This window comes from Antechinus flavipes, chromosome 2, assembly GCF_016432865.1.
Source record: "Antechinus flavipes isolate AdamAnt ecotype Samford, QLD, Australia chromosome 2, AdamAnt_v2, whole genome shotgun sequence".
In the NCBI taxonomy this organism is placed as follows: Eukaryota; Metazoa; Chordata; class Mammalia; order Dasyuromorphia; family Dasyuridae; genus Antechinus; species Antechinus flavipes.
In genome coordinates this window covers 451,462,040-451,483,347 of record NC_067399.1, presented here as the reverse complement: position 1 = coordinate 451,483,347, position 21,308 = coordinate 451,462,040, and the positions used below count along the sequence as shown (strand labels likewise).

Below are 21,308 nucleotides of genomic sequence, written 5' to 3'. Positions count from 1 at the left end.
ACTATGTTTTGAGCTGCTTCTTGATACTTAATATTATGGGACTATGTCAGATAATATAACTTAATACTCCAAAGGGAGCCTGGAATGGATACAGGACTGGAAGTCACAAATATTGGTTCTGTCTCTTATCACTAGCTGTACCTTTGGGCAAGTCATATCCTCATCTGCATAATAATCCACACATTTCCTACCTCATAGGGTTTTTGTGATGAAAATGCTTTGTATAACTATTTTGACTTAGTTAACACACATTTATTAAATGTCTTAATACGTGACAGGTACAGGTAACTTCACAGGAAAGGAACTGGCTGTAAAGGGAACTGGGAAAGGTCGTTTATAGAAGGTGAGATTTGAGCTCAATCTTGAAGGAAGCTAGGGAAGCAAGGAAGCAGAATCATTTACAGGAGAGGGAGAGATCATGATACAAGGGCTCTTTTGGGATGATGGTTCACTTGTAAGAAAGACTCACTCCTTGGGACCAGTCTGCCCAGCTTATGAAATTCATGTGATTGTTGTTTCAATTTTGTTTGTTGCCATGGGGAAGCTCTTGTTTTTCTTTATTGATCTCCCTTTGTTTCTTAGATTTTTATTAAAGACATATAAAACATACTGTAATCAGTTAAAACACACACACACATATATGAAAGGAATTCAGGGAAATATGGAAGCAGAGTCAATAAGGAAGAGCATTCTAGACATGAAAGAGAGCAATAAACATTCTCAAGAGTTCAGAGATGGAATATCATATGTAAAGATGAAGGAGAAGGCTGGATCACTGGATCACAAGAGTCCAAAGAAGGGAATAAAAGATAAGAATAGTAGAAAGATAGGAAGGGACCATACTGTAAAGAGCTTTAAAAGTGAATCAGATGATTTTATATTTGATTCTGTAGTTAATTGAGAGCCACTGAGTTTATCCAGTAAGGGAATGACAAAATCAGGCATATGCTTTAAATATCACTTTGAAGTTGAGTGGAAAATGACTTGGAGTCTGAAGAGATTTAAAGGTGGAACCAACCAGCCAGCCATTATAAAAATCCAGGCATTAAGTGGTAAGTGGTTGGACTAGGATGGGTATTGTGAAGGTAGGAATCAATAAGATTTGGCAACAGATTATACATGTTGGGTGAGTTTAAGTGAGGAGTCAAGGATGACACCTCAGCAGCAATAGAGAGATCAGGAAGATAGGAGAATTTAAGGGGAAAAGATAAGGAGTTCTCTTTTGGACAGTTTAGTGTGAGATATCTGTGACATCCAGTTTGAGATATCCGACAGATAGTTGCTAATATGAGACGAAGTCAAAAAAAAAAAAAAGGGTACAGCTGAATAAATAGATCTGGGAGTCAGAGATGATAATTGAATGCATAGAAGGTGATGAAAACATCAAGTAAGATAGTATAGTGAGAAAGACATTAGAATAGAGCCTTGGGGGGGGGATACCCATAGTTAGTGGTATGACCTGGAAGAAGATCCAGCAAAGGAGACTGAGAAAGAATGGCCAGATAGATAGGAGGATAGATAGGAGAGAACAATGTTATAAAAACTTAGAGAGGAGAGAGAGAATCCAAAAAGAGTAATCAACAATGGCAAAAGCTCCATAAAGAACAAGAAGGATGAGGACTGAGAAAAAAATCCAATAAATTTGTCAATTAAGAAATCATTTTTAACTTTTGAAAGAATAGTTTCAGTTGAGTGATATAAGGTCTAAAGCTAAACTGCAGAAGTATTAGAAAAGGGTAAAAGAAATAGAAGCACTGATTGTAGATGTGTTTTTTTCCCCAGTAGTTTATTCATGAAATAAGGAGATAGATAGATATAGGGTGATTTTTTTTCAGTAGTTTATTCATGAAATAAGGAGAGAGATATAGGAGGGACGATTGATCAAGTTAGAGATTTTTAAGGATTGTGAAAGTACATGGGTATGGGTTTAGATAATAATGAAGTAGCTGGTGGACAAGGAGAGATTTAAGGTTAGTGAGAGTGAGATTGATAGAATTATTACTTTTTTTAAGAAGAACTAATCTGCTGGAGTATAAGTAATGGGGTGAGATCAAGAGTACATGTGGTGAAGGGGTTTGTCTTAGCAGGCAGAAGGGCTACCTCTTTTTGTGAGATGGGGTGAAGAAGATAGTATTAGAAGATAGCTTAGGACGACAACGGGAGAAGAGAGGGTTCTTGGTAAATGACCTAATTTTTGGGTGAAATGTGAGACAAAGGTTTCTGCTGAGAGGAGAGGAGAGGAAGGGAAGTTTGAAGGGGGAGAAAAAAATTTGGAAAAACTGCTGTAGGTAAGGATAGTGAATTGATTAGCTGTGTGTAAGAGGATTACCTTGCTATATAGTGAGAGCCCAGTTGCGATTAAGTAAGATTTGTAGTGGATCCAGGTTTCATGATCTCCCCTAATTTTATGAAGTAGTTTATGAATAGGAGTAAAAATAGGAAATAGGAAATAGTTGGAGTAATACAAGACTGAGACTTGGCAAAATCATAGTTATGCAAAATTCCTGCATTAGCCTTGTACAAAAAAAAAAAGGAAAAGGTAAAGAACATACACTTTTCTCTACACTCTTGAGTTCACCACTCTTTAGCATGTTTTATCAAGAGGCCCTTGGAACTGTAATTGGGCATTATGTTGATTAAGAATTCCTAAATTTGAGAGTTGATGGTTGTTATTGTATAAATTGTTTTTCTGGTTCTATATACTTCACTCTTATCAATTCATACAGGTCTTCCCAGGTTTCTTTGATACCATTCCCTTCATAATTTCTTATTGCACAGTAGTATTCCATCACAGTAATATATCATAACTTGTTCTGCTATTTCCCAGTTGAGGTTTCCAATTCTTTGCTACTACAAAGAGAGCTGTTATGAATAATTTTGTCCTTTTCCACTGATCTCTTTGGAATTTAGACCCAATAGTGGTAGTACTAGGTCAAAGAACACACACAGTGTAATAATTTTGGGGGCATAGTTCCATATTTTTTTCCAGAATGGCTGGATCAGTTCAGAGTTTCACCAGCAGCAAGCATCACCTTTTACATGAAGCCTTTCTTAATTCTCCCAAATTACTCTGTACTTAATTCCTTTATGCTTATTTTTATTGATTATATTTATTTAAAACATACTTATATATGTCTCTCATATTAGAAAGTAAACTCATTGGGAATAGAAATTGTTTCAGTAATTCTTTTTGTGTCTCCAGCATATTTAACATAGTATTTGTCATATGGTATGCACTTAAAAATATTTGATTGATTGACTAGTAATGTCGATGAAAGACAGAGCACGATGTAGTTGAAAGTGAATTGTAGAGTAGAAACCTAGTTTTGAATCTGTCATTTAACTAGCTCTATGAATATGGGTAAATTATCCTTCCTAAGACTTAGTTTCCTCTTACAGACTTATGAAAAAAGTGCTTTGTAAATTTATTTTTTATTTTTTATTTTTTATATTTTTATTTTTTATTTTTTTATTTTTTTTACTTTGTAAATTTTAAAATAAATGAATTATCATTAATATTTTGCTCTGAAGATATTTAATATCCTGGGAGTGAAAATTTATATAGAGTTCTAAAGATATCAAATTTAATTTACAATGGCTTTGTGGAGTGAAAAGTTGTCAGGTTTGTGACATGCAATTACTTATTGAAACTGCAAATTAAGAACTGCTTTCTTTTTTTTCCCCCTAGGATTTTAGCATCCTAAGCCATATTGGATCAGCAGGCATTAAAATTCATCCCGCACTGACCTGTCACCATGTCTAAGTTGAAGAGCTCAGAGTCAGTCAGGGTGGTGGTACGATGTCGTCCTTTGAATGGCAAAGAAAAAGCTGCTTCATATGATAAAGTTGTTGATGTGGATGTGAAGCTAGGGCAGGTGTCAGTCAAGAATCCCAGGGGAACAACCCATGAGATGCCCAAGACTTTTACATTTGATGCTGTTTATGACTGGAATTCCAAGCAGTTTGAGCTTTATGATGAGACTTTCAGACCTCTGGTAGACTCTGTCCTTCAGGGTTTTAATGGAACCATCTTTGCTTATGGCCAAACAGGGACTGGGAAAACCTATACGATGGAAGGGGTTCGTGGTGACCCTGAGAAAAGAGGTGTCATCCCTAACTCCTTTGATCATATCTTTACTCACATTTCTAGATCTCAGAATCAGCAATACCTTGTCAGAGCCTCTTACCTAGAAATATATCAAGAAGAAATACGAGATCTGCTATCAAAGGACCAGACAAAAAGACTTGAATTAAAAGAGAGGCCAGACACTGGTGTCTATGTGAAGGATCTGTCTTCCTTTGTTACAAAAAGTGTCAAGGAAATAGAGCATGTCATGAATGTAGGAAATCAGAACCGTTCAGTTGGTGCTACCAACATGAATGAACACAGTTCTCGATCTCATGCCATCTTTGTTATCACTATTGAGTGCAGTGAAGTAGGGCTTGATGGAGAAAATCATATCCGTGTGGGAAAGCTGAATCTAGTAGATCTTGCAGGCAGTGAACGCCAAGCCAAGACGGGAGCTCAGGGGGAAAGGTTGAAAGAAGCCACCAAGATTAACCTGTCCCTTTCAGCTTTGGGTAATGTCATATCTGCTCTTGTAGATGGCAAAAGCACTCACATTCCATATCGGGACTCAAAACTTACAAGGCTCTTACAAGACTCCTTAGGTGGCAATGCTAAAACTGTGATGGTAGCCAATGTTGGGCCTGCCTCCTATAATGTAGAAGAAACCCTCACTACACTGAGATATGCCAACCGTGCCAAAAATATTAAGAATAAACCAAGAGTTAATGAGGATCCTAAGGATGCTCTTCTTCGAGAATTTCAAGAAGAGATTGCTCGGCTTAAGGCCCAGCTGGAAAAACGTTCCATTGGCAAAAGAAAAAAGAGAGAAAAACGTCAAGAGGGGGTTGGAGGCAGAGAGGAAGAGGAGGAGGAAGAAGAGGGAGAGGATGAAGAAGGTGAGGATGAAGGTGAGGATAAAGATGACTACTGGAGGGAGCAGCAAGAGAAACTGGAGATTGAAAAGAAGGCCATTGTAGAGGATCACACCTTGGTAGCTGAAGACAAGATGAGATTATTAAAGGAGAAGGAGAAAAAGATGGAGGATCTGAGAAGGGAGAAAGATGCTGCAGAAATGCTGGGTGCCAAGATCAAGGTCTGGTACTGTCCCAAAGGACTTTTTCCAAAATTCACTGTTTGATTTAGACATATAGTTTGAATACAGCCTGCTCTGGTTCTCTCCCCTTCCTCCCCCCCAAAAAAGAGGGAGAAGTGCTAGAAAATAACTATCTTAAATGATTTTAGGAAAGGGGGTATGGATCAGAGGTTTAAAAAATTTTGCTTAATGAAAGGATACATAGCCTTTATTAAGAATGTATTTTCAGAAGACTACATATATAGATATATAGATAGATAGATAGATGTATCTATCTATCTATCTATCTATATAAAGAGACCTGGGTCTATACATCTATCTATCTATCTATCTATCTATCTATCTATCTATATAAAGAGACCTGGGTTCTTGGCTTTGTCACTAAGTTACTTGTGTAATTTTAGGTCAATCATTTAACTAATTGGTGTCTCCATTTCCTCACCTAGAAGTAAAATGGGGCTAGACTAGGGTGTCTTTAAGGTCTTATGTCTAGTTTTAAACTACTATATTTTTAAATTTAACATGAAAATATGAATTTATAGAAGAATTAAATTGGGAGAGGGAAGATGATTGACTTTACAAAGTAATTCTCCAAAGGTTGTCTCTAAATAATCTCAGCATTTGAAATCCTGTTTGATTTTAATAATTATGGCTTCCACACAATTTTTCAGTAACACATCCTTTATTCAGAGCATTTGTGATGACATGTGACTGATGGTACATTTACATTACTATATATTTTACTATTTTTATACTATTATGTAATATGTACTATTATATTACATTTACAACTGTAAACAGATGGTGTGGGAGCTCTAAGCTGTTGTCCATGCAACATATGTCTTTCTTAACTTTAAGTCACTGCCAGATTGATCCTGTAATTTAGTGAACAAGGTGTGAAAGCCTCTCCTTTACCCTTCTGAGATCACAATGTTGGGACAAATTTCTAAAATGAAGATTGAAGAAAAACATTATCTTGGGGGGGAAAAAAAGGAAAAGCTTAAGATGCGAGGGAAAATTTCACCAAATAGTTAAATAACTGGCTATAATTAAAGTATACATATGGTACGATATATGAATCATTCTTAGTTTTTGAGGCCTTCTCACTGCTTATATAGGTAGGCAGTGATTTAGAGATATAGCAGGTTATGAAGAAGGAAGTGGCTTCCCTAGATGTCATAGGAAAAAAAGAAAAGAAAAAGGCCCCATACACTTGAGTCTCACATATATGCCATCGCTTGTAAATCAGAAAACCTCTTTCCTCCAGCCCTTATCACCAAAATAAAACTGAAACTACCTTTCTCATAATTGTAGGGTGGTTGTGATGGGATGGAGATCGAAAACAATAATATTATGCCCTAAGACCTCCATCCCTTAGAGTTGGCCTTTGTACCTTGTGCTGCTTAGGGAGAGCCAGACATTAACCTTAATAAAAAGTGCTGGTAATATAAAAGCAGATACAATATATCAACTAATTTTTGTACTTACCTCTTCATCTAGCATTAGGCTCTTTATACAAGTAGTATTTAATAAACCATTGTTGATGTTAACTTGTAGAGATTTCAATAGTATATATTGGAGGAAGAATGTTTTTCTCAATTCACTTTGAAGGACTAATTCTTCCTTGCCTCTCCATTTCCTTTTCAGGCCATGGAAAGTAAGCTGCTCGTTGGAGGAAAAAATATAGTTGACCACACCAACGAACAACAAAAAATACTTGAGCAGAAGCGACAGGAAATTGCAGAGCAAGTAATTACAAATTTGAAAGGAAAAAGTAGTAATTTAAAATATTTGTTTCTTGGTTTGAGGCATATAACAAATATCTCTTATGTTGAATTCTTCCAGAGGAAATTAAAATTAGAAGTATATCACTTTGTATACAAATATTGTATTTAACATATACTTTAACATATTCAACATGTATGGGTCTGCCTGCCATCTAGGGGGGAGGGATTGGGGAGGGAAGGAGGGGAAAAGTTGAAAAAGAGGGTCAATGCTGAAAAATTACCCATGCATATGTCTTGTAAATAAAAAGCTATAATAAAAAAAGAAAGAAAAAAAAGTATATTACTTGTTTGGTACAAGGGTTTTTGTTTTTATTTTGATTTTCCAGTAGGGAAAGGTAAAAGGGAGAAAGAATAAATGCTTATTAGTTGAAAAAAAGTTTTAAAGTATATTTTGTCTTTGGTTTGACGTGCTTTCTGGATATTTACATCAAGATATGTAAAATGTATGTTGTAATCTATAGCTGAATCCTATAAGTAGAACCATTTTCTAGACCAGGGCTGCTTCAACTTTTTCCACTTTTTTTTTTTTTTTTTTGCTGCAGAAATTTTTATATGACGCTAGGTATATAGGTATATCAGATATACAAATCAAACATTTACTGATAATAAATCATAATTTTGTGACTTCCATATTTAGTTACAAGACCTCATAGGAGGTTGTAAACCACAGTTTAAGAAGCTGAGCTCTAGAGTAAAAGTGCTTCTTTTTTGTGTTATTTGTTAGAAACGTCGAGAACGTGAAATTCAACAACAGATGGAAAGTCGGGATGAAGAAACATTGGAACTGAAGGAGACTTATAGCTCTTTACAGCAAGAAGTGGACATCAAGACCAAGAAGCTAAAAAAGGTTGAGAGAAAAGTAGAAAAGTTTGAAATTTTGCAAGACTGAGAAAAATGTTCCTTTTAACTTTGATTTATCTTTTTGGTTCCAGTTGTTTTCTAAACTCCAGGCTGTAAAGGCAGAAATTCATGACCTTCAAGAAGAGCATATCAAAGAGCGTCAGGAGCTGGAACAGACTCAAAATGAACTCACCAGGGAATTGAAACTCAAGTAAGTTTGTCATTCCACAATATTGCCCTCTTAATTTTAGTGCCTTCTTTCTACTATTTCCTTTTTTTCTCTGTTTTGTACATAGTTGTTTGATTGTTGTTTCCACTATCAGATTGTGGGCTTCTTGGGGGCAGAGACTGGCTTTTGCTTTTGTTTGTATCTCTCAGTTTAACCTAGTGCAGAGAGGCACTTAGTAAATATTTATTGATATTGACTGGCTGTGGACCTTCAAGAAAGTCACTTTACTCTCTGATTTTTCAATTTCTTAATCTACATATATATTAGAAATAATAACTACCTTCCTTCACTTACTAGGTTGTTGAGAAGATTAAACAACATGTAAAAGAGCTGTTGAAATATCATTTGTAACTAGTATCTAGGGATTAGTGGTTCTTTTTCCTAAATTTTAATAAAGAAGACAGTATTATTATCACCATTTTAGAGTGGTAAAAATTAAGGCTCCAAGATTATAACTTGTTGAAAGTCACATAGCTATTAAGAAACTATTAGGAAGGGCTTATGTGAGACTCTTGAATACAAATTTCTACTTCAGAGGGAAACTGAAGGTCTTTTCAGACTTTTGAGTTCGTTACTTTTTGCAGCAGGATTGAGGTGGTAGTGATAGTAATAGAAGTTTTTTTTTTTTAAATAGGTTATATTTCTCATTATGCATATGTTCATGTACTTGTGGAGCTTGGGGCTTCTGAGAATTGGTTGGGTTTCTTGCTTTTTTTGGAGACTGTCCAATAGTAGTAATCATGTAGACTCTTTACAACTAGCCACAAATTAAATTATTTAAAACAAACCCAACTTCTCTTCAGGGACCTTTGAGCTGGGCAGGATTTTTATAGATTGAGGTGGGGAATGTGGAGGAAGTTGAGATTCCAGATAGAAGACTGGTCTAAGCTTAGGCCCTAGAGTGGGAAAGCATGTTAGTGATACAGGGAGCCATCCAGTAAGCTAGCATGGCTAGTATGCAGGCTACTTGAGAGGAAGTAATTTCAAGACAAAGATAGGATGTGAAGGTGGTGCCACATAGTAGAGGACCTTATGTGATTTATTAAGGAGCTTTTACATAATAGTCAAGTACATATTAAAATTAAAAACCTAATCTCCACAGTGACAGCTGCCTCTTGCCTTTACCTTCATTTAAAAAAAATCAGTCCAACCCATTGCCAAAACATAAGTGTGAAAAGCAATCAGAGCAAAACACACATAACCCAAATAGATGGGAAATCTTGTAATTCCATTGGAAGGATGGTCATTTCATCTCTAGATGAGGTTCCCTGGAAACATGTATTTTTCCATAGACACCTCTAGAAAGTTTCTTCTTTTTTGTGAATAAGATTGGGGAAATGAGAATGCCTCTTTCTGTATTGATTTTACTTTGAATTACTTTGCTATCCTGTCAGTTAAATATATTGATATCTGAAAAAACAAACCAAAAAAGAAATCTTGCATTTTTTAGTCTTTTTTTTTTTAATTTTTATTTAATAATTACTTTATATTGACACTCGTTTCTGTTCCGATTTTTTTTTTCCCTCCCTCCCTCCACCCCCTCCCCTAGATGGCAAGCAGTCCTTTATATGTTGGATATGTTGCAGTATATCCTAGATACAATATATGTTTGCAGAACCGAACAGTTCTCTTGTTGCATAGGGAGAATTGGATTCAGAAGGTATAAATAACCCGGGAAGAAAAACAAAAATGCAGATAGTTCACATTCGTTTCCCAGTGTTCTTTCTTTGGGTGTAGCTGCTTTTGTCCGTCATTTATCAATTGAAACTCAGTTAGGTCTCTTTGTCAAAGAAATCCACTTCCATCAAAATATGTCCTCATACAATATCGTTGTAGAAGTGTGCATTTTTTAGTCTTGAGTAATTTTCTATTTAGGTAATTACTCACGTCTCTTTGATTGTATAAAGGCATCTCAGCTATTGTCAAAAGAGCACTGACTGGCAATGGAATTAGAAGTTCTGGGTGTAATACTTAGTTCTCTTCCTTGGTGTAGATGCTTACTAAATATTTGTTGAATTTGTTATAATATTTGCATAACTTTGGAGAAATCATTCATCTGATCTCCAATTTCTACATCTGTAAAATGGAGATTCAACAAGGGGATACCAAGTGATTGTGGGGAAGTGAGGTAATGGATATTAAGGACTTTGTAGACCATAAAGCACTACTAAACTTTAAAAAAATTATTAGAGGTCTATGAATATTTCATAAGGACAGCTTTTATGTCTTAACTAATCTTCATTTCTTCCCCAATGCCCATCATAGGATTCTGAACATGGTTAAGAACATTTATTTATTTGATTTGATTGAATTATTCGATTGAATTAATCATATATTTATTAAGTTTTACTATGTGCATGTTACTGTACCTAGGTACTAGGATTACAAAGATTAAAATGAAATAATCCTACCCTCAAAAACCCGATCTTCCTCTAGGAGTATTAAAGACCGATACATTTAAGTAAATAAAAACCAATTTTTGAAGCTCTAGAGAAAATTAGCAAGGATGACCAAAAAGTCAGTCTATCAGCAAGCATTTCTTAATTACCTGCTATGTGCTGGGGGCACTTGTTACTCTGCTGGGGGCATATACAATGAATTAAACAAACTATTTACAGGGAATTTTCTAACAAAAGAGATAATAAGCATCTTTGTAAACATAAACAGAATAAAAAATAAAACATTTAGATACAAGATAATTTAGGAGAGAATGCACTAGCAGTTGGAGAATCAAGAAAAGCTTTATAGGGCTGCTAAATCACATAGTAGATAGAGCATTGGCCCTGTAGTCAGAAGGACTTGAGTTCAAATTTGGCCTTAGACACTTAATACTTACTAGCTGTATGATCCTGAGCAAGTCACTTAACCTCAATTACTTTGCCAAAAAAAAAAAAAAAAAAAAAAGGTGGCTTCATGTAGAAGATATTGTTTAAACTAGATCTTAAAGGAAAAGAGAGGGATTTTCTGAGGGGGAAGTAAGGATGCATCTCAGAATAGGAGATAGCCATTGTAAAGTTTTGGAGATGGAAAATGGATTATGTATGTGAGGAAGAGGGAAAAAGGTCAGTTTGCTGGGATTACAGGATATGGGAGGATAAACAATATATAATCAGGACAAGAAGACAGTTTGGGACCAGATTGTAAAGGGCTTTCTAAGCTAAACAGAAGAGTTTATATTTGATCCAAAAGACACTAATAGGTCATTGCAAGTTTACTGGTGAAAGAAGATCACTTAGGCAATAATGTGGCAGATGGACTGGAATTGGGGGAATCTTAAAGTAGAGACCAAGTAGGAGAGCACTGCAATAACTAGGTGGAAGATGACAATTTTTTTAAAAAAATTGCTTCTTATTTTTCCAAATACATGAAAAAAATAGTTTTCAACATTCATTTTTGCAAAACCTTTTGTTCCAAATTTTTCTTCTTCCTTTCCTCCTTCCTCCCTCTCCCAGACAGCAAGCGAGACAATATACATACAATATACATTAAACATGTACAATTCTTCTAAACGTATTTCCATGTTTGTCTTGTTGAGCTAGAAAAATCAGATCAAAAAGGAAACAAACCAAAAAAAAAAAAAACATGAGAAAGAAAAGTCTTTTGGAATTGACTTCATCACCTCATTGTTGAAAAGTGCTAAGTCCATCACAGTTGATCATTACATAGTCTTGCTATTACTGTGTACACTGTTCTCTTGGTTCTGCTCACTTTACTCACCATCAGTTTATTTAAGTCTTTCCAGGCTTTTCTGAAATCAGCCTGCTTATCATTTCTTATTGAACAGTAATATTCCATTATATTCATATATCATATCTTATTCAGGCATTCTCCAACTGCTGGGCATCTTCAGTTTCCAGTTCCTTGCCACTGCAAAAAGGGCTGCTACAAATATTTTTGTACATGTGGGTCCTCTTCCTCTTTTAATCATCTCTTTGGGATACAGGCCCAGTAGAGACACTGCTGGATCAAAGGATATGCATAATTTGGTAGCCTTTTGGGCATAGTTTCAAATTGCTCTCCAGAATGGTTGGATTGGTTTACAATTCCACTAACAATGTATTAGAGAGGAAATGAATATCCAGGAGAAGGAGATTAACAATGTCAAGAACAGCAGATAGGTTGAGAAAGATAAGGGCAGAGAAAAGACCATCAGTTTTGGCAATTAAGAGAAAATTGGTAACTGGAAAGAACAGTTTCAGTTGAGACATGAAATCAGAAATCAGAAGACAAAGGAGTTGAAGAGAGGGTGAGGAGAGAAAATGAAAATAACAAATACAGGCAGCTTAATCCAGAAATTTGATTGCGAAAGGAGGAAAAGTGTAGGATAGTGTATTGAAAAAAAAAGAGAGGGTCAAAGGAGAGAAGATGGACCAGAGGAAGGGAAATGAGGGCAAGAGAGAGAAAGGAGACTTGGGAGGGAATGATGGGAGTAGGGGGTTGAGGGCAAAGGAGAATGAATGATAGGATGGAAAATGATTTTAAGATGAAGAGAATGGGAGAAGCAGTTGCTCATATTGAATGGCTCTTCAACTGAGAAAGAAAGGGGAGCTGGGAAGAAGATATGGAAGGCTTCAAAAAATAAAGGTTTTGTACTATATATAGTACCAGAGGTGAATTGTGTTGAGTGAATTAATTTTTTTTTTAATTTTTATTTAATAATTACTTTATATTGACAGAATCCATGCTAGGGTAATTTTTTTTTTTTTACAACATTATCCTTTGCACTTGTTTCTGTTTCAATTTTTTTCCGCTCCCTCCCTCCACCTCCTCCCCTAGATGGCAAGCAGTCCTTTATATGTTGGATACGTTGCAGTATATCCTAGATACAATATATGTTTGCAGAACCGAACAGTTCTCTTGTTGCATAGGGAGAATTGGATTCAAAAGGTATAAATAACCCGGGAAGAAAAACAAAAATGCAGATAGTTCACATTCGTTTCCCAGTGTTCTTTCTTTGGGTGTAGTTGCTTTTGTCCGTCATTTATCAATTGAAACTCAGTTAGGTCTCTTTGTCAAAGAAATCCACTTCCATCAAAATATGTCCTCATACAATATCGTTGTCGAAGTGTATAATGATCTCCTGGTTCTGCTCATTGAGTGAATTAATTTTCAAGAAATCTCTCTCTTAAAAATTAGTAATTCAAATTAGCATTAACAGTATTGTCAGCCAAAAGATGTTTAGTTCAGCAAAAAATCTACCCTAATAGCTAGAAACTAGCTGCATGTAAGAAGCACATATATAAGACTGATTTAGAAAACTCTTCTCTTTTTATTGAGGAAAAACTCAAATGTGACTGTGTTCTTATAGGCATCTTATTATAGAAAACTTCATTCCTCTGGAAGAGAAAGGCAAAATAATGAATAGATCCTTCTTTGATGAAGAGGAAGATCATTGGAAATTACATCCCATAACCCGACTGGAGTAAGTTACCATTCACCTTTCTTAGAGAGTGATCTGAGTGATTTGAATTAATTGGAACTTAGTAAGAAAAAACCTAGTAAGAACAAAGCCTACCTCATTTCATCCCTGGACAAAATATATTTCAGAGTAGTGTATTCATAGAGAAGTTTCACAGAAAGGCAAAGTTGTTAGGACTCAGTCTAACCCTCTTATTTTACAGATGATTAAACTAAGGTGCAGGCGGGGAAAGTGACTTGCCAAAAGTATTCATACCAGAGGTATGACTGGCATCCATATTTCCTGAGTCCTTTTTCAATAACTCTTTGTTAAATCAAGCAGTTCTGCCTCCATTTAGTGCTTTACAGTTTATAAAACATTGTCCTCTCAATAGCATCATGAGGTAGATAGTCTTAATTATCCCCATTTTGCAAATGAGGAAAATGAAGTTTGGTAGTGTTAAATAATTTGCCTAAGGCCATACAGGTGAAGTAGTGGAACCAAGAAATTGCTTGTGTTCTGGTTCTATATGTAGTAGGTATAAAATCTGTCCATGATCTATTTCAGAACAATAGCCTGGAGAAGGCATAGATACGTGAATAGATTTCATCATGATGTCTAAGCACATCATAGAGGGTTTTTGGTCCACTTCTAGGATGTGACTGATTTCTTTCCCACCAGTAATCAGCAGATGATGAAACGGCCTGTTTCAGCTGTGGGTTATAAGAGACCACTTAGCCAACATGCGAGGATGTCCATGATGATTCGTCCAGAGGCACGCTATAGGGTAGGAACTGTTGTTTTTCTTTCCCCATCAGAGGAGTTCAATTCTTTGGAAATCTTCAGGTGCTGAACTATAAATTAAGAGCAAGAGGTGTTTCACTATCTACAAAGAACCAACTCACAGAAAGGAGAAAGCTTTCCATAAGAGCTGTAGAGTTAGAAGCAGTCTTAGAGACCATCTAGTCAATTTTCTTATTTCTTTTTTTTAAAAATTGATTTATTTTAAACATTCATTTAAAAAATTAAGTACAAATCATCTAAGCCATTTTCAGATGGGGAAATTGAGGATATGAGGTAGGAAGGGGCTTGCTCAAGGTCTCACAGTAAGTTAATTTTTAAGGTAATACTAGAATACTGGTCTTCTGACAGCCAATTCAGTACTTTTTGCACTCCCTGTCCCAATGGAATTTTTCTTTATTCTGTACTGTAGATGTACTGTGGTTGTAGGGCCTGTTTCTCATTGCTACTACTCCTTTATGAAGAATAGACCCCCATCTAGGAAGTAGACAGCATTCACCACCACATCCCAGCTTCCTTCTTGTTTGGAGTGATTTCTTTACATCAGCTATTTAGACATTATCTGTGGCTGTGCATTTCCAGGCAGAGAATATTGTATTACTAGAATTGGATATGCCTAGCCGGACAACCAGAGACTATGAAGGTCCAGCCATAGCTCCCAAAGTCCAAGCTGCTTTGGAGGCTGCTCTACAGGATGAAGATGAAATACAGGTGGATGCCTCATCCTTTGAAAGCACATCGAATAAAAAATCCAAGGCTAGGTAAGTGATATTTATTGAATCTTTAGTATCCAGACAAGAGTGAATAAGGATAACATATAAAAATATACCTATGACCACAGTTACATTTCATGTACCTAAATGAAACATTTATGTAGCCTTTACAAAATGTCTTTTTTGTAACAATCCTCTGAAATAGGTTGTAGAAGGTTGTAGAAATATATTGTAATGAAAAGAGCCTAGGAGGCAGATCATCTGGTTTTGAAACTCTCTTCTGCCATTTCTTATCTATGTGATCTTGGGTACTCATCTTCATAACCTCTTTGGGCTTCCTCATTTATAAAATAAAGGAGCAAAGATAGACTAGAAAACATCTAAGGTTCTTTAGGTCTAAATCCCATGATCCTGTTTTACAGAGGAGGAGATTGAGACTCAAATTTAAATGATTTACCTGGGGTCACATCACAGAGAAACCTGGGTATTCTTTTAAATCTAGTTCTGCAAGAATGTATTATCTTTCCTGATCTGTTGAAGCAAGTCATTCTGCTATACAAAGTTCATATAGTTCCTATCACGTAGGCAACTACTTCAAAAAGTAATTTGAAAACTATAATGGCTTAGGGGTTGTTGGAGAATGATCAAGATGATTGTAATTGACATGGTGCACAAAGGAGAAGGGTTTATTTTCTACTGGACAAAGCTTTGAACATGAAAATGTACTTGTTCTTTTTTTTCTTCAGACCTAAAAGTGGAAGAAAGTCAGGATCCTCTTCATCTTCCTCTGGAACTCCTGCATCTCAGCTTTATCCACAGTCCCGGGGGCTGGTTCCAAAGTAAAACCAGTAACTCCTCTCGAAGTGTGAGCAAGCCCCTGCTACCTTCTGAGAGAAGAAACCAGAAAAAACTTGCAGAGATGCCTTTAGACCAAACCAAGAACCCCTTCTTTCTAGGGAATTATTATGAGGGCCTCTTTGCTGAATAACTGACTTGTGTCCAAGTGCGCTGGTCCTGGGGGTTTTAAAACATGGGAGGAAGAGATTTATAATTTGACATTCAGCCCGCTGGGGGAAATTATTTTAGTTAGTAAATCAGAAATGCATGGGTTACAGTAAAGTGTGTTAGTGGCAATGAGATGGTCCCTTCTTCAATTTCAACCTATTTATTGCACTGAGCTCCTTTACTATTGGACAGAAGGAGCAGAGTTGACAGTTGCTATATAGCTGGATCAGCTCTTCGGAGTCCTTTGGGCTAAATGACAGGGGAGGTTGAAAAGCATAAGACTTAAAATGTGATTTAATGCATGCTCTGTTTAGAGAAATCCAAAACTTTATTTGGATTTAAATTCCAGATAGGCAGGAATATAGATCTTTCCCCATCCCCATTAAGAAATATTTGCCTCCCTTGAGAGCTGCTGGATAAGGGGTTGGTGTCCTAGGGTCATGTATTTCTGCTCCTGAAAGATATGACAGTGGAAATAGAAATTGATAGATATCCTTTGCCTACTTTTGGTAGGTTTAGGAAATAGCTTCTTTCAGATCTCAGTTGTCACTGTCAAAGAGTAAGTTGATACACTGATGAAAGTTTCAAATAGTGTCCCTTATTTTCTCTTCATTCACTATCATGTTGCCACATACAGCTGATCCTTCTCTGAGTCTGGGCCTCTCTATTTGAGGAAGAATGCCTTACTTTGCCTTTGCTAATAGTGATGGGATTAGGTATAAAAGAATGAAATACATACATATTTAGCGTTCACCTGAAGACCAAGGAAAGTAATTCATTGAGATGGGTACTGGGGTTTTGTGCCTCATTCTCTTCCATAATGGAACAGATTCATTAACCCTTTACTAACCCCAGAGGAGAATAGAATCAGGCTGACTCATAAAAAGAAGAATGAGACTTCATGCTGTGGCATTGGGGACTAGCTTAGGGCAAAGGAACTGTGCCTCTTAATGATCTTTTCAAAATTGTTTGGGGCAGTAGCAGACCGCCATTATACAGCAGAATTGCAGGCTCACTCCTCAGGCCTGAGTTTAAAGTAGATGAACTGCTATCTATGTATAACCTGCCTATACTCAGAAGAATACCTGTTTGCAAATACTAGTTTGTAAGTTTTAGTTTGTTATACCTTGAAATTTGAAGCTATATTTTATTTTGGTCATCATATGAATGTTACTTTGTTCCTTCCACTCAAGAAGTCTGTGTGTGTGTGTGTGTGTGTGTGTGTGTGTGTGTGTGTGTGTGTGTGTACACATGAACCTGTATCTCTGTTATATGTGAAGATTTGCCCATTTCTAGAAATACACTAATGTATGAGTGTTGCTTTTGTCTTTATGAAATGCTCACTAAGTAATTTTGTTCAGGCTGGAAAAGCTCTACAATGTAGGTATGTAGGTATCTGACTCCATAAGCAAGGGGGACAGTAGTCTCTGGGTCAGCTGTGCTGGAGTACCTTGCTGGCAATGGTGCCTCAATGAGATGGCTGCTCAAGTGGACCTTGGGTTATGTTCTAACTCTGCTGCTCAGTTCCCATTGCATGTTTCTGGATCAGAACCACAAGACTGTCTTTGCTTATCTCTGAAAAAGTGAGGAACCATGTGCAATGTCTGTCATTCTGAAAAACAGAGACCTGTATATAACATTTCCCTTCTACTTTGCAGAAACAATTATTCCTTGACCAAGAGCTCTTTCTTTCATCAGCTTCAGTAGCATTATTGAGTTATGCCTTCCTGCCTCTTTTCTGGGAATTAAGCCATTTTCCCAGCTTCAAAAGAGGATTTTATTGTTTAAATAGAAACCAAATGATGAGGTTGTTGTACAGCCTGAGATGGTTATAGCTATATATGTCTGTTTCTTCTACTCTACTTTCCTTGAGTTTGTCAAGATATTTAAGCTGAAAATATCCTTTATGACATAAATATGAATTGAAAATTGCAGAACAAACTATAGTTTGTAATTTATAGTGAAATGACCAACCTGACCAAGAGCTGATGAGTCCCAGAACTCTTGACAAATATATGAACAAACATCCCAGAAGCTGAACATGGAGTCTTGCCTTGATTGCCTTGAGCTCCATTTATCTCACATGGAACTAGGGAAATAATTGAATTAAAAGGAAACTTATTTGGCAGGTAAATGTTGCCATTAAGGCAGCCTCCCTCTGGTGCTTTTCTTCTCTCAAAATTGATAGTACAGTCTGTCTTTGAGGATGCTAGTATGCTCGAGGGGCTTTGTTCTGAATTAGACCAAAATGCATAAGGTCTTATGACACATTCCTAATACACCTGTGGGTCACTCTGCTAGCCTGCTTGCCTGCCAGGCATGCATATCATATTCTGAATCATCTGGATTGTCTTCTAGCCAGAGCCATTTAGAAATGAGTCTATCAAGCTCTAAAGAAAACTCTTGAGTAGGTAGACACATTTGAGCTGTTCACATATCCATCATATTCATCAGACTGGTTTAACATCTTTTATCTTTTGTCATGGTCTGTTATCTGCTTTCATTTTTTAAGTTATATATTAGACATCTTGGATGCATAACCCAAAATCACAAATCAAGGAATGAAGCACTTTCATAAGGATCCTTATATCTAATTGGATTACTCTCTATTTAAATGCCTGCATGCTGCTTGAATTTCATCAGTCATCCTTCCACAATCAGTTGAACCAGAATGTCATACAAACCAAGCTTTAGGTTCTTGTCACTTTTCTAATCCTTGTACTGAATGTAGATTTGTTGCCAAGTTTCTGAGAAGTGTTGATTCTTTGTTAACTCGGGAATCCCTTCCTGCCCCAGGATTCCATTTGTGAAGCAGAGATTTAACCTAAACGATGACTTTTAACTTTTCAGCATTTATAATAGGAACCCCCCCACACAAAATGGGTTATTACAACTTGTAAAAATCATAAAGAAATGTTTGGAACTGGACAGAAATGGTTGGACCTGGCTCTTCTGCACTCTGCAAGGGCTGGCAGCTGGTACTGTCTTAAGAATAGCAGCCCTTCTCTCCCCTCTCAGCCTGGTCCCAGACGTCTCATGGATCTAGAAAGAGATACTATCAAAGTTGCTTTCATACAGGAGAACTGTCTTGGGGAAATCTTACGGCTCCTTGGAGTTAATACTGATCTTAAATCTTCTCTTTGGCTACCTTTAGACAAAGAATATGTCAATAGTTAGAACTCTAGATTTTACAACTGATATTTATTTGTATCACTTCTTTCTTTGTCTAGGAATGTAAAAGTGATTCTAAAATGATATGTGTAATAAAATCATTCAGATTTATTGTACCTACAAAAATGTCTCCTCGTAAATTAAACCGACACTTTTGGAAACAGTTTTGATTATATTCTCCACATTGTCAAGAGTCACTAAAATCAAATGAGTTTTTTTCATTATGAAAAATGATAGAAAATTCAGTTGTTTTGAACTAGTATTCTTTTAGTGAATGAATCAATGAATCTAAAATAGGAAATGTTACAGGAGATGGTTTGGGATTATAGAATATAATGAGTAGGAAGAACTTTTGAGAGATCATCTCATCCAAAATTTTGTTTTACAGTTGAAGAAACTGAGGCCCAGAGGACTTAAGTATAAAGGTAAGGAAAGTATCACAGCTGGAATGTCCTTTATTCTAAATTCATTGCTTTTTTTTCACTATAACTTGTTGATTCGTGTTATTATTTCCACTTCATAGATAAGGAAACTGATGGTAAAGTAAATTAGAATCACAGATTTAAGAGTTGGAAAAGATAATCCTCAATTCAGTTATTTCCCATAATCTACCCTTGATGTCTTGGCTATTACCTGAGAGTTTCTACTTCCATATTCATGATATCTGAAATTCTTTTATCATTCTGTCTTGCCTTATAAATCTTATGTTCTATATCTCACTATGACCTCCATCTTTACACTCTTTAGTTTTTTCCCAGGCCATCATCCTGTACTAGTTTCATACTTTCCACTTTTTCCTAGCTTGACCCCTTATAGTACCACTTCAATTCTCTGCCATTCTCTATATTCGAGTCCTTTGCCCTGTTTTCTTATTAACAGTCATACCTTGCCAACCCAACTTTGCATTATCCATCTTCTGCTGTTCTGATGAATAGAAGTGGGGAAATTCATAAAACCATGCTCCCTAGATCCTACTACAAATGGTCTTACTCAAACTCAATTGGGTCCTCATTGTAGTAAGGCAATCCTTTTATACCACCCTAGTACTTCACTATTCAATTCACCACAGCATCTTTTCCAAACATTTTTTTAATCCTCCTTCAAACTTCCTATGGTATTCCTCCATTTTCTGAGCTAAGAACCTTCTTGCATTTTACCAAAAAAAATTCATTTATCAAGAACTACTCCCTTCTTTTTCTCATATCATTAAAATGTCATCTGACACTATCTCCTCCTCTGTCTCCCATAAAGAAGTTGCCTTTTGCCTGCCAAGAGAAAACTCTTCTACTTGTACCACTGGGCCAATCCCATATTTTCTCTTAACAGATCCCTCTCTTATCCCTACTTTCACTAATCTTCAATTTCTCCTTGTCTACTAGCTGCTTCCCTTTTATCTAAACACATACACATATACATACATCCCTATGTTCCCTCATCCTTAAAAACCCTTCACTTGATTCAACTGTCCCTGTTAACTATTATAGCTATTATCTAGTTATTCCCCCTGGATGAAAGGAGAGACTATTTCAGACATTTAAATTAAAAAATCAAGCTTATCATCTTTCTACTCAAACCTTGCCCTCTTCTGAACTTCTAATATTTTTCTTTTTTTTTTAATTAAAGCTTTTTTATTTTAAAAACATATGCATAGATAATTTTTAACATTGACCCTTGTGAAACCTTGTGTTTCAGGTTTTCCCTCTCTTATCCCCTTCCCCCCTCCCCTAGTAGATGGCAAGTAATCCAATATATTGAATTAAGATAACACCAATTTTCTCATCACCCAAGGTCAGAATGTGAATGTCATCCTTAACTCCTCTCCCATCCATCCTATATATCTAGTCTTTTCCCCAAATCTTATTTCTACCTTTATAACAACATTATAATATATATTTGCATATGTATGTATGTATATATTCCTTTCTTTCCACTCCTGTAACTACTACTCTGATGCAGGCCCTATTCATGCCTGGAGTATTAAGATATAAGATTGGTCTCCCTGCCTTCCCCACTCCAGGCCATCTTCTAGCTGCCAAAATGATTTTCCTAATGCACAGGTCTCATTATGTTATTATCAGTGGCTCCTTATTTTCTCCAGGTTCAAATACACAATCCTCAATTTGGCTTTTAAAATCCTTCACACACTGATTTTTATGCTTACACTTTTCTCCTTTCTTGGAAGTCTACAGTGAAACTGACCTT

The 21,308-nt window shown here is 36.2% G+C and overlaps 1 protein-coding gene across 2 annotated transcripts in view; it reads left to right on the top strand.

Moving 5' to 3' along the window:
* Positions 1-17,097, top strand: part of KIF3B (kinesin family member 3B) — a 33,348-nt gene extending 16,251 nt beyond the window's left edge. For both annotated transcript variants that reach the window (XM_051979384.1, XM_051979385.1), the window contains 8 exons: positions 3,689-5,162; positions 6,810-6,911; positions 7,674-7,796; positions 7,882-8,000; positions 13,327-13,440; positions 14,098-14,203; positions 14,800-14,978; positions 15,677-17,097. In XM_051979384.1, coding sequence (XP_051835344.1) covers positions 3,756-5,162; positions 6,810-6,911; positions 7,674-7,796; positions 7,882-8,000; positions 13,327-13,440; positions 14,098-14,203; positions 14,800-14,978; positions 15,677-15,773 — 2,247 coding nt within the window. In that variant the 5' untranslated portion in view covers positions 3,689-3,755 and the 3' untranslated portion in view covers positions 15,774-17,097. The remainder of the gene's footprint in view (positions 1-3,688; positions 5,163-6,809; positions 6,912-7,673; positions 7,797-7,881; positions 8,001-13,326; positions 13,441-14,097; positions 14,204-14,799; positions 14,979-15,676) is intronic.
* The last annotated feature ends 4,211 nt before the right edge of the window (positions 17,098-21,308 follow it).